At 44.6% G+C, this 12,842-nt stretch overlaps 1 protein-coding gene across 6 annotated transcripts in view; it reads left to right on the forward strand.

Moving 5' to 3' along the window:
• MXRA8 (matrix remodeling associated 8) overlaps positions 1 to 12,842 on the forward strand; it is a 47,497-nt gene that overhangs the window by 19,215 nt on the left and 15,440 nt on the right. For all 6 annotated transcript variants that reach the window (XM_068916383.1, XM_068916382.1, XM_068916385.1 and 3 more), the window contains 4 exons: positions 7,843 to 7,866; positions 8,298 to 8,606; positions 9,103 to 9,204; positions 10,528 to 10,986. In XM_068916383.1, the coding sequence (XP_068772484.1) occupies positions 7,843 to 7,866; positions 8,298 to 8,606; positions 9,103 to 9,204; positions 10,528 to 10,986 (894 nt within the window). The remainder of the gene's footprint in view (positions 1 to 7,842; positions 7,867 to 8,297; positions 8,607 to 9,102; positions 9,205 to 10,527; positions 10,987 to 12,842) is intronic.

Here is a 12,842-nt window from a genome sequence, read left to right on the forward strand (position 1 = left end):
TTGTTCAGATTCCTAAGTTAGCTGGGTTTTGGTCTGTGAGTAGAGGAAATCTTGGATTTCTCATGGCTTTTGGAGAGGGAAGGAGAGAGCACAGATAAATGTTTGGGGATTCCACTCGGCATGTTGGCACAATTTTCTTATCATCTATCAGTTACCTTGCTCAGCAGATTCAAAAGCAATAATGGGAATTGAGTGGGAGTGCAGTAAAGCTTGGATAGCGTTAGGTTTACGTGATCCAAGATTGCTTTACACTTTTGAGGATGCAGAAACAGACAATTGATAAGTGTGGGTGTTCAGGGTGGAAGAAAATTAAAAGTTGTTGTACTGTCAACATAAAGACAGAGAGATAGTAATTCTTTTGAAGGTAAGGTACTGGCAAGGGATGAGCACAAGCATGATGGGTTTACAGTAGCAGAATGGTTCATTTGCGCTTTTCTTTATCACAGAGTTTTTTGTAAGGGCTAAAAGCAGATCCAGTGTCCTGAGAGCCTGACCCCAAGCTGAATAGAGAAACCCCAGTAAGGCTTGGATGAAGGGAGAAGACTTGAGGATAAATTGTAAAACTACAGCAAACCAGCAGTTGCAAGACTTTGGGCTCTAAGGAAGACAGTTATGATCAAGGACTGATTACAGCTCTAAGAACTGCATGGAAAGACTTTTATTCAGGGTGCTGACAGTATGAAGTGAGTGAAAGTTTTTTTGGAACCAGTGACTCCCTGTGCTCTTCTAGAGCCCTGTTAATGAGAGACTGTGGCTAGCCATCTGAGCCTCTCAGATGTCCCTCAGTACATAGATGGAGTAAACTGAGTGCTTCTCAGTCTGGTCTAATTAATCTAGTTTCTCATCTCACCAAATCGCACCCAGTTTTGCAGCGCCTCAAGGCAAGGTTCAGGAACGGAGCAACATATGGGGCCAGTCATAGGGATAGAAGGCTTAAAGTAGCTCAGAAAACTAGTGTGTGTTGGGGGATTATGCTTGGAGAAGGACAAGAGGCCATGCGGATTGTAGTACAGAATCATCAACCAGTCCAACTGCTTCCCAGCATGATTTAGGCATGCTGGCAGAGCTTAGGGAGTGCCTGGGGCAGGAACAACAGGTTGGGTTGATATAGAGTAGTAGGAGAGCTGTATAGAGGCAACAGCATTCCATCTAAGGATGGAGGATCTCTGGCAGACTTTTAGGTATATTTTGGAGAGATGCCTATCCAGGTGCCAGGCAGCCATGATGTTTGAGCCCTGCCATGCCCACTCAAATCAGGTTGGGAAATCCAGGCCCTTTCATATTTGCTGAGATGATCCCCTCTGAAGAACCCAACCCTCAAGTGTTAATTTCTTGCAGGGAGGAACAGCACTGTTTGGAAAGGCAGTGCAAACTATTTCATGGGCCTGAGGCCAACATAAAGTACATGAGGCAGAGAAGTGTTTATGAAGCCGAGCTAATATCTGAGCTGTCTGTGAGAAAGTTAGGGCGAGTCTATGAGGGATCCTCGTTGTGCGGCAGCCAAGATGGCGATTGGTTTCTTGTATAGACAGAAGGCTTTTTCCTTTATGCTGAGGCAGCACATTCTTACTTCTTGCCAACTCACGGACATGTTCCTGCTTGCAGTGAAGTGTTGGAATTGTTGGGATCAGATGGGTGGTTAAGGGCTCTCCAATCCTGACATCCTCTTTGAAAGCAGAAAACCTTGCTGCTGAGAAACTTGGCCCAGGAAGACTTTAGAAATAAAGGAATATAAAAAAACTTAGAAAAAATCCCAGTTCAAGACCTGTCTTGACCATCAGCTAGCTGTGTAGGAGGAACCTTATTTTACTGAAAATCTTAGTCTTGCAGTCCTGGACCAACAGTGGCAGATGGTGAATTGAAGATGTCTAAGCATAGAACTGTGTTGCTTGCTCTCTCCTTCCTCTGGCTGTTCGAGATGAGCCCAGACATTATTCCTGGTCACTGGTCAGCGGGTCAAGAGAAATTGCTGTCAGAACAGAGCTGAGCTCATTTGTGTTGCTGTTGTCTTCATGTTACTGTGCTGTGAGCCTTTATGGCCCCTTAGACACTGCCAGCTCCCCAGGGAACCAGGATGAAGCTGCTGCCATTCTTCAAAAATAGCTGGAGATAGCTCAGTAGCACAAGCTGCTGGTTTTGTGCTAATTGTATAATAAATAGCTCTACAGGGGCCATCAAATCCCCTACACAGGGATTGCAGTTGGGGAAATGAGGACTCTGACACTTACACATTTCCTGAAGAACAAGTCCCTTCTCCAGGACTGGACTATCCCTCAGTACCCCTAATGTAAAGGTGATGTTGCTTCCCTTTTTAGAAGAAAAAAGAGACTGAGACAGACCACGAGGTGCTAGAGAAGGTGTGCAGAGGCCATATGAGATGTGCTTACTTAAGCAATCGGAGTATCAACCTCAGAGATTGTCCTTTCAACCCATATGCCTGGTGGCATGTGACATTCATTCCTCCAGAGATATTTTTAGTTTTTCTTTCCTGCCCACCACTACAGTCTGGACTTCAGTGATGCTTATTGTCTTGTAAGGCACTGTTCCAGGTGGTTTATCCTGGGTCTGCTAAAATCTATGGCAAAGTTCTTCCTGAGTTCAGCGGAAGCACTGCAATTAAAGCTGGTGTTATCGTGTCCTGTGGAGCATATGCTCCGCTTGGCAGTCAGGCTATCAGTTATGATATTTGCAGAGTTTCTTCTTTTGTTCTGGTACAGCTTTTCATTCTCCAGCATCAGACAGGAGCTTAGTGATTTGAACACACGTTTCTACCTGTGAAGCAGCCCCTCTGTCAGCAGCTCTTTCCTCTGAGGAGATCAGCAACGGTATTGTTCAGGCAAGGCTTGAGGGGCAGTTTTCCATTTGAACTGCTCCATGGATACTGCCTAGAAAGTTATGAGGATGTGAGATGTTTTTCAGACCCTGGGGCTTTTACTTCTACTTTGCCTGCTGTTTTCTTGGCCTAATTCTTTATGAGATTCAAGAAGTAAGACCTCGCTGTGTATTTTATTAGGGATTTGGAAATTGTTGCAGGTTGCTTTTCTCTTTCTATACTGTGGGACCAGTACGATGCTTCCAGGATCTTTCCGAGAGGCATGCTGAGTTGCACAGAACATGTCAGGGGACAGTACATAGACCTCTTTCTGCTGTTTTATAAGTGCATACGTTACACAGAGAAAGTTCAAAGTGATTGTCCTCCACATGGAATTTGAAATCTTAAAATGAAAGCTAGAGTGAGTTCTGTGTTGTCAACTATCAAGATATTTGGTGGTTTTGAAGCTCCAGGTCATGGAGTCCTGTGATTACAAAAGGCTCCAATCTTTCAGTAGGAGTATAAATACTCCTTAAGCTTACAGTTGCAGGTTGAGAAGTGTAACTCACAACAATAGCTTTTTCCAGTTGACCCCGCTCCCTGTAGTTCATAAGCTGTATACTTTGCTGGGTCATGGATTTATCCCTGCCTTTGTTTAGTATCTACTGTGTTATACAAATAATAGCTTTAGAAAGCATGAGTGGGGGATTTGTCTCACTTACTGAATGCAGGTGGGGACTCGCATAGCAGAGCAAGGTCATACAGCAGAGGCAGGAGACTCTGAAAAGAGAAAAGGGCTCATTCCGGTTTTGACTACTGTTCTGTGTCCAGGTTGTTGAAAGTCAGTTGTTTTAACTTTTATTTCCTCCAGGCATACAAGGGACCAGGGACATTCCAGATTCCTTAGCTATCTAAGTGATCTCATTTACAGCCATCTCAAATAAGTTTGAGTTTCCTCCACGGCATGGTGTATGTGTGCAGATTTCCAACACAGCTGGGGAATCAGCACAATCAGTTCTTCCTTCTTTGCCTTGTGGATTTCCCATATGTCTTGTAAACACTGCAGTATGCCTTTTCCCTTCTTTCCCCTCTAAAACTTTGGTTATTGGCTGCTGTTTCATTGTTCTTTTGATATTCCCACCTACTGCTTGGAGATTATAAATACCCCAGGGTAGACTTTGGGCCCAAAGCTTCTGTCCGGAATCTGTGTGTGTCTGTGTGTGTGTGAGAGAGAGAGAGAGAGAGTGCACAGATGTGTTGTGAAAACCCCTTTCTCTCCTACAGATCTCATCTCTGTGCTGAGCTCAGGCATATTACTTAATTAGGCCTGCACTTTGGATGGGTTTTGTTCTAGTGCATGATGTCACTGTAACCTAGGGCCATTCAACTTTGTGTGGCAGCATCCAGCAAGTCAAAGTAGCAGCGTGGAAAAAGGCAGAAAAGGCATCCAGAGATGCTCCTCTTCCCCAGAGGAAGCAAAATCTCATGGGTGAGAAGGGCAGAGCTAAAAAGACCCAGGAGTTCTGGAACGTAATTGTCAAGTAGGCAAGAGAGAGGACTGCTGTCCTGCTTCTTATGGAGCTACTAGCAAAGGCTTTAATAGCGAAATGAAAGAAAAGCTGTCACAACCCACAGACAGCTTTTCTCACCTAAAGCTGGTACATTACAGATAACTCTCTGTAAAACAAGGCAGCAGTGAAGTTATGTTTGTAAGAGTGCTGGAGAAACGCATGTGGCTGGCTGACAGGGCCCCAGTAGCCTAGCCTGGCAAAGGGCCCCTTTTGATGGAATAAAGACCTAGGACCTGGGTGGTCATTACCATGCCAGTAGGCCCAGCACAAAAATCCAAAACTGAGGATCAGAGCTGTTGTTAGTTCAGGGCTGGGACAGGCTGCAGAGGAGAGCATATTGGAAGGCTTAGGTGGATACCTTTGTCAGTTGTTAGATTTATGATGCTGCATTTGGCCTCCATATTTTTTGCATTAGCTTGCAAGAGGAAAGGAGAAAAGTAAATGCATTCCTGTTGCTCAGCTAGGAGAGGATGTTTCTGTAGCACCAAATCAATCTGCAGTAAAGCAAGGCTCTGGAAGCACTGGCTGTACAGCCAGCCAGCTCATAGGCACCACTCACTAGCATGCAAATCGCTATTCATGTTGTGATACGCCATTCCCCAGCCACGGTGCAAACAATACCAGATCAGACACTCAAACATTGCTGCGTCACACTGTTACAGGCTGATGATGTTATGCTGAGGGCTGGCTGTCCTGTCCTAAGAGCATTGTGAGACTTACTTTGCTGAAGTCTATAAAACACTTTGGATACCTTGAAGGGAAGGTACTGTAAAACAGCTTTGTATAATTCCTTTGTTGTCCTAAACTAAATCTAAGCCCTGGTTCCCAGAGACCAAGGCTGGCCGCTTATCATACTCTACCATTGTTTTTTTTGCAGCTTATTAAGAAAGACCATGAAATGATGGGAATGTAAGGTCTGAGCATGATGTCTCTTTCTTATATCTAGAGCAGTACAGGCTTTGTCCCAGAAGATTTTTTCTTTTTGTAACGCTGAGATTGTAAATGTAGAAAAAATGATTTACATTTGGACGGTCTTTGAACAGGGCGGTTCAACAGACAGTGCTGCTCATTTTTATTCTCTGGTTTCACTGCCTGGTGTTTTGTGATAGGAAAAGGAAAGGAAGTAGAGTTTATTCTCAGGCCATGCTCTGAGGGTGTGCTTAAAGTAGCCCCAGTCTGGAGTTAATTTATTCCCTTTTGAAATGAATAAATTCCAAGGTTGGAGAAAAATACACTCTTTGTTGGGAGGGCATTGTGACTATGATATTAGCAGGACAAAACATCTAATTATCTTGCTGGAACCCACTTATGCTTGATTGGTTAGGGAGATGAATGATGTCCTTGTGTTGGGACTCAGAATTGGACTTTCTATGCATGATGCCAGACCTCCCAGACCAATCCTACACAAAAGGCAGGAGGGACTGGGCCAGTGAAATGCAAAAACAAAGGCATTAGTTAATTTCTTGTGAAGTTCCTCCTGCATAGATCTGAGCTGCAGTTGCTTCCAGAGCATGACAGTTTCAGCGCTGCAGACAACAAATGTGAGAGGAAGACACTCGGCAGGGCATACTCCCAAAGGAAACGGGTACCTGCTCAGCAGAGTGCTGACAACCATGTGTATCACAAGTGTGAAGTGTAGCAGCCAAGTCCCATCATTCCTGATTTGACAGGTAGGCTCAGCATCCTGCAGAGCTGAAGAATTCCCTTAAATGCATTAATCCCAGCACCAATTGTGTAGGAGTTTTGTTTGGAGTCTCTGAGATGAAAGTCATCTGTTAGTCCTTGATCTAGTGGATCAGCAGTGTGGATCCTCTCCCCTCCACCTTGTCAGCTCTGACCAGCAGGGAATGAAAGAAATGCTCAGTCTCCAGGTCCGTTAAGGCCTTTGTCTTGGCAGAAGGGGTTGACTGAGATGTGGTGTCTATTAAGAAAGAGATAGAAATGGAAGTATCACATTAATTTCACAAAGGTTAAACAGAACAAAATGAGCAGGGTTTTAACTGGTGACATCTAGCTAGTTCTTTAAAGGCATCCAGTGTTCTCCTGCTGTTTCTTTCTGTGGACAAGCTATGTTGCCACAGGGATAGTAGTGAAAGATGAGCTGAACCCAGTCTAGAGTTGCTATTGTTTCTTGTCCCTCCTCCTGATTGACTAGGCTTTGTGGAAGGGCAAAACATGTCTCTTTCATGTTAGAAGGCTCGCACTCCCAGGCAAATGTGTGTGCCCTGTTCAACACTAGCAAGTCCTCTTTTCCAAAAGGAAATAGGAGAGCTACATCCTTGCTGGCTATACACCAGCAATAAGTAAAGCCCATATTAGTTATGGTGTGCTGGCTAGAAATTACTGCAATGAAGGCAACAGCCAGACAAGAACTGGAATATGAATATTTGGTCTTGGCAAGAGCATTTGGGTCTATCTCCTTGTTCCATCATATCTTATAGTTTCCTGTCAGTGTGTGAAATGCTGTCCTATCTATCCTGGAACAGAGCAAGTCTGTGTAATGAGTTAAGTGATATGTCAGCAGCAACATGCAAAGTCAGCATTTTTCTCACTGCTTTTGCTGGCTCCCATTGGTAGACATTTGAGAGGGAGAAAGACCATTGGAGACAAGACCTTCTTTCTGGTGTCTCACCTCTCAGTGGTGTGAGCCCAGGAGATGGAGTTGCTGTCTCAAAACAGAGCTACCACTGGCAAAGGGTATGTGAATGGAAAGGGATGGTAAACACTGCTGTGACTGCCTTGGGACAACTGCATGGCAAGTGCTTCAACAAAAGCTAGTGAATATTTGTTTCCATATTCTCTTAGTCTGAATAAGGTCCAGTCTAGGATAAGTGAAATGAACAAAAAGTGGTAAAAAGAATGTGGGAATTTCTGTCTCAGTGGTGTGATAAGAGCAAGTTGAACTGTTCCTGCCTGCCTTTTTCCACTGGTGCCACGTTATTTATGCAGGACCAAGCAGATGCTATGATGCCTATGCCTCCCTTCTTGCCCACTCCTGCCTCCTTGGGTTCTTGTTTTCTTCTTACACAACTTGTGTTAGTTTCCTCTGGGGCAGAACAGGCCTTTCAGACAGTTCTGGTGGGTGATACATTGACACATACCTTTGGTGTTATTTTTGAATAGCATGGTGGAAAAAGTCCTGTGGCTTTAGGTAATATGAAATAAAAACATGGGTAGAGTGAAATTCAGTTGCAGGCTAAGCATTTCCCACTGTGCTCTTAAGCATGAGTTTGTTGAGTGAGGCACTGTCCTTTGCTGTAGGTTTACCGCGTCTTCTGCAACGTGAGGCAACCAAGGTCTGAGCCTCTGGGCTTTACTACAATATGTTTGTTAAATAAGGATATTAAAGGGAAGGGAGGAATAGATGCAGTAATAACAGAGGAGATGACTGCTGGCTATGAGTATATTTATATTTTTTCTTACTTTTATTGTAACATTCTTTTTTATCTCCTTTAACAGGTTCTGTTGTTAACTTATATTCAGGTAGGTGACATATTTGTATTCTGCCTATTTTTTGTGATTACCAGAAGAAAGTAGAGGGACCCTGCTTTCATGACATGGAATGGGGGTTTCATGGCTGACTAATAGGTGTGGGCCAAGTGTGCCATGAACAAGTGTCTCTAAACTTTGATGTGACAGGGGATTAGGATTAGGAAGGGTAGGTAGGACAGGTCAAATGTAGACCTTGATAACAGATGTCGGAGACATTGCTTTCACTGCATGAAATTAGTGTTTTTATTGACTTTCTACTGTACTTCTGCATGACTGAGATCTGTGTTGGTCTTGAAAGTTACTTTATTTTGGGTGGAAGATGTGCAGAGATTCCAGAGCAGGATTGAGTCCTGCTCTAGCACCTTCTTCACATGCTATTAATCTAATAACTCTGTTTTTCTTTCCTTGTTCCTGGCTCTCAGTCCCAGCTGATGCCTCAAACCCAGACAGTGTTGTGGTGTCAGTATTAAATATCAGTGCTACACTGGGGTCTCAGGCTGTCCTGCCCTGCAAGAGTTACCGCATGGTGTGGACCCAGGATCGTCTGAATGACCGCCAGCGTGTAGTCCACTGGGACGTATACAGCAACTACTATGGAGATAACAAGGTGGAGAGGCTGTGTGACATGTACTCAGCTGGTGAACAGCGTGTCTACAGCTCCTACAACCAGGGGAGGATATTCATGCCCCAGAATGCATTTACAGATGGAAACTTCTCACTGGTTATCAAAGGTACTAAACAGCATCTCTTCTTATCTTGCTTCCTCTAGAGAGGAAGCTTCATGACTAAATTAGCTTTGTGTCTTCCAGTGCAAGTGACTATTTTACAGAGCATTTTTCTCCAAAAAATCACTGTAATGAGGTTCTCTGCAGCACTGTCAGTAGCGTTTTATTCCCCTTTGGAATAATCACGTTTTAAAAGAGAAACTGATAACAATTCATTACCTGAAAGTCACTCGGGCTCGTCATGGACCTTTGACTGTGCTTGAACTGTGAACTCAAGATTACCCTGCTCTTAGCTAAACTTAAATCAGCTTTCTCCTTCCTTCTGTTAATATAAACATGCTCCAAGCAAAAGCAAGTAAACTGAACAAATTATTATATTAGGTCAGGTTCTTCTCTGCCCTTTTGTCACCATACAAGCATTTGGGCTTCAGCATAAATGACAAATGTAATCATTGCCTCGGCATGGAACATTCAACTTCCCCTTTCTTCCCTGTTGTACTAGATGTTGCAGAGAGTGATGAAGGCACATATTCCTGTAATCTTCACCATCACTACTGCCACTTATATGAAACTGTGAAAATTCAACTAGATATCACCAAAAAAGGTAGGTGTGGCAGACACCTTTGTGCAGGGAACCTCGTCTGGCAATTGGAGTCCACTGGCCATCAGGACTCTGAGTTTACAAGGAGATTTTACTGCTGATTTGGGCAGGCCTTGCATGCTGTCCTGCTAGCATCCAAGAGGAGCAGTGTGGATGCAGGGTTCTGCTCAGACCTTGTCAGTTGCAGGTACAGGGCACAGGTGCTGCAAGAGTCTTGTGATGTGTCAGGAGACAGTGGTGCTCACTGTGCAGCTGTTTGCTATCAGAGTCACTGAATTTCAGAAATGTTATTCAACATACATATTTATGAACCTCTCTCCTTCTTGCTTGGCCTGTGCCAAACAATGCAAGGAGCCCATTAATTTAAATGTTTGCACTAGGCAGTGTAACAGTTAGCTAACTGTCCTGTTATTGCTCCAGCAGTAAAACATCCCTCTCAACAGTCCGTCGTCACTAGGGTTAGCCACAGAAATCTGACTTATACAGGGGTCAGTGAACTTACCCCTGGGAGGGGGTAAGTTTCTCTGTAGTTAAGAAAACATCCTCACGTGACTACCCATTGGCTACTGCTCTAAGAGCAAGCTTTTAAGGGCTGTTGGCAACCACAGTGTGTGCCACCTACACACTGCCATTTCACTTAGATCAACCTTCATATAATGCACGAGTGAGGCTACTGGGACCGATTTTGCTAGGAAGCTGATGAAGGGCTGAGTTGTCTAAGAAAGTGATGGGACAGACCACAAGTGCGTTTTTTCTGCTGCTGTTCTGACAGCTTCGCTGCAATAAAAACATCCAGCCCGGCCTGTGAGCCCCAATCTGCTCACTTGTGTTTTGGTTATTTTATTAATCCTCTGCAAGAACAAAATGCAGAACAGTGCTCCTAAACTCCTCCAGCAATTAGGGCTTTTGTGGGCAGAAAAGCATTTCCTGTATGGAGCCTGCATAAGCTGTTTGGAGGACTGGGACACAGCATACTGAAGATGAAATCTGTTATTCTCATTCCATGCTTAGTCTGGAGAGAAAACACACTTCCTGCTTTCTGAAGCTAGAGACAAACTCTCAGTTATAAGGAAGGGAAGATGGTCTGACCATATGATGTGGAAGATCTGTGTGTGCTTCTTTCCTTACTAACTGCTGAAATGAGCATGAACAAAGCATGTTCCCCCTGTAGCACTTGAAGATCTTTTTAGGGGATGTGTTATAGGAGTGCAGGGTTTGAGAGCAACCTTAGGTGAGTCTTGGTGTCCTTAAGCATAAGACAAATTTGTAAGGATGCATGTACCAAGGTGTACTACTTCTGTCACTTGTCACCTGTCATCTCCGCAGCCAAGGAAGCAAAGCAGTACTGGGATGGGGAGAAGGCTGTGATTGTTGCCCTGGAAGGCAGCACTGTCATGCTCCCCTGTGTGAACCGGAACCACATCTGGACTGAACGGCATAGTGAAGAGGAGCAGCAAGTGGTCCACTGGGACAGGCAGCCCCCAGGAGTTCCTCATGACCGGGCTGACCGCCTGATTGATCTGTATGCCTCTGGGGAACGTCGCTCTTATGGACCTCTCTTTATTCGTCAGAAGATGAACATCACTGACACAGCCTTTGCTGTGGGTGACTTCTCCCTGTGGATTTCAGAGCTGGAGAGTGCAGATGAAGGCACGTACTCTTGCCACCTGCACCATCACTACTGTGGCCTGCATGAGCGCAGGATCTACCAAGTCTTTGTGACAGAGCCAGTGAGAGAGAAGAAGGTGGTGAACCTCACCACTCACAACATTGCCCCAGCTATAGGTAAGTGGCCTGTGGAGTGGTTCTCCTGCCTGAGGAAGAGATGAGTATCTCTGGTTGCAACTTTGAGTTGTAGTACAATAACTCAGGTAAATCATGGGGCAGGAGCATGACATATGATTCCCCATCCTCACCTCAGGAGTCCTTTGCCCCAAGTACCAAGATGACCTTGCCTTTTCAGTCCCTCCACAGGGGTCTGCAGGGATCACTTAGGGCCAGTAAGAGGTTCCACTTCCTGCAGAAGTCCCATAGAGACCACTGAAGTGACAGTGTCATTTAAAGCAATGCTGACATTTCCTCTTTGAAGGTTTCCCATGTCTGAGCCAGGGGCTATCCTTGTCCATAGGGTTAGAGAAGTAGATGAGACCTTGCCTCCTTCACTACCAGTGCATGGCCCTAGTGTATGGGCTTGATTGTTTCTGTGCTGTTTCCATTACACTGGTATACTTGGAGCTGTAGATCTAGAGGTACCAGTAAGGGTCCTGTAGAGTTGCATTAACGCTGCCGCACCAGCAGTGGAGTGTCCCACCCATCAGGTCTAATTGCCCAGCCTGGAGTGCTGCAGTGACATCGTGTCCAGCTTCTGTTTGCTTTGTTGCATGGCAACTCTTCAGCCTGTTCTGCTCAGCAATGCTGACATGCCCTAAGGCAAACAGTTTTTCTAACAGACTAACTTTTCTGATTGCTTGTACGGAACTGGAGAGGGTGTGGGGTGGGGGTGGGAGCTGATTCTGCTCTGCCTTTGGTGTTAAAACATGCCGCTATTCTTACCAGTGCAGAGATTTGTAAGTGTTTCTCTTCCCTTTGCACTGAGGTCTAGGCAGCACAAGATGCCAGACTGGGCAGAATCAAGCATCAGGAATTTTCCTCCACCCCCTTTTTTTTTTTTTTTTAAAACTGATTTTTCACATTTTCCACTGCAGTGAGTATCGTCTGACAGCCTGTCCAAACCCCAAACATCATGCTCAGCTCAGGCAGAAAACTAACATAAAAATCCTCGGTTTAATAATTTTTTAGTCTTTTGGGTATTGTTCCTTATTAACACTTTAAAATATTCATTGTGATTTAATATTTATCGGCTGCTTTCTGCAGAATTTTGACATGCTTCATACATTTTTAAATAGGTCTATTCTGCTCTAGCAATTGGCTTTTTCAAGTCACGGAAACTTAAACCTCCCTCCTGAGACTGAGACTAGTGTCTAGAAAACCCAGGCGGTACTGAGGAGAGGTGGCTGCTGGGGCTGAGCTGACAGAGAGGCCAGGACATACAAATATCAGTCTCTCTGCAAGGGGCTGTTTTGCTACCTGTGAGCCTTATTCAGATCACGTTGTGCAGATGGAAACTGCATCTTATTTTCAGAGTTGCCCATCCAGGAATCTATTTTTGTGTTTCCTAGCGGTTATCCAATTTGTTGCTGACAAGTTATCTACCTGCTCAGGTGTTGGACAGAACCTACAGGTAATTTAATCCAGACTGAGCTATCTTAGTCCCGTATTAGTGCCCCGCTACTAAAATTCTAGTAGTGTATTATTACTCATCTGACTGCAGAGGGTCAAACTCTGCCTGTTTACTTTCCTCTCTCCATTTCAGTGGTCTGTCTTCTCTTTGCCATATTCCCTACTGTTGCTTAGTGTTGCTGTGTGATGTTAGATGGCTGTTGGTCTCATTTGAGAGAGGTGTGTTCCAGCACTAGCTGAAAAGATTCTTCTTCAGGTCAATGTGGTCAGGGGGCACCTTCCTTTAGGTAGGTTCCATTGGTCTCTTATGGTCACCAGTAGAAAAAGCAGATCAGTTCTATTCCCTCTGAAATAAATGACAAAATTCCTGATGACTGCGATGGAAGAAAGATCTGAGCAAG

The sequence above is a fragment of the Struthio camelus genome, chromosome 21, assembly GCF_040807025.1.
Source record: "Struthio camelus isolate bStrCam1 chromosome 21, bStrCam1.hap1, whole genome shotgun sequence".
NCBI classification, from domain to species: Eukaryota; Metazoa; Chordata; class Aves; order Struthioniformes; family Struthionidae; genus Struthio; species Struthio camelus.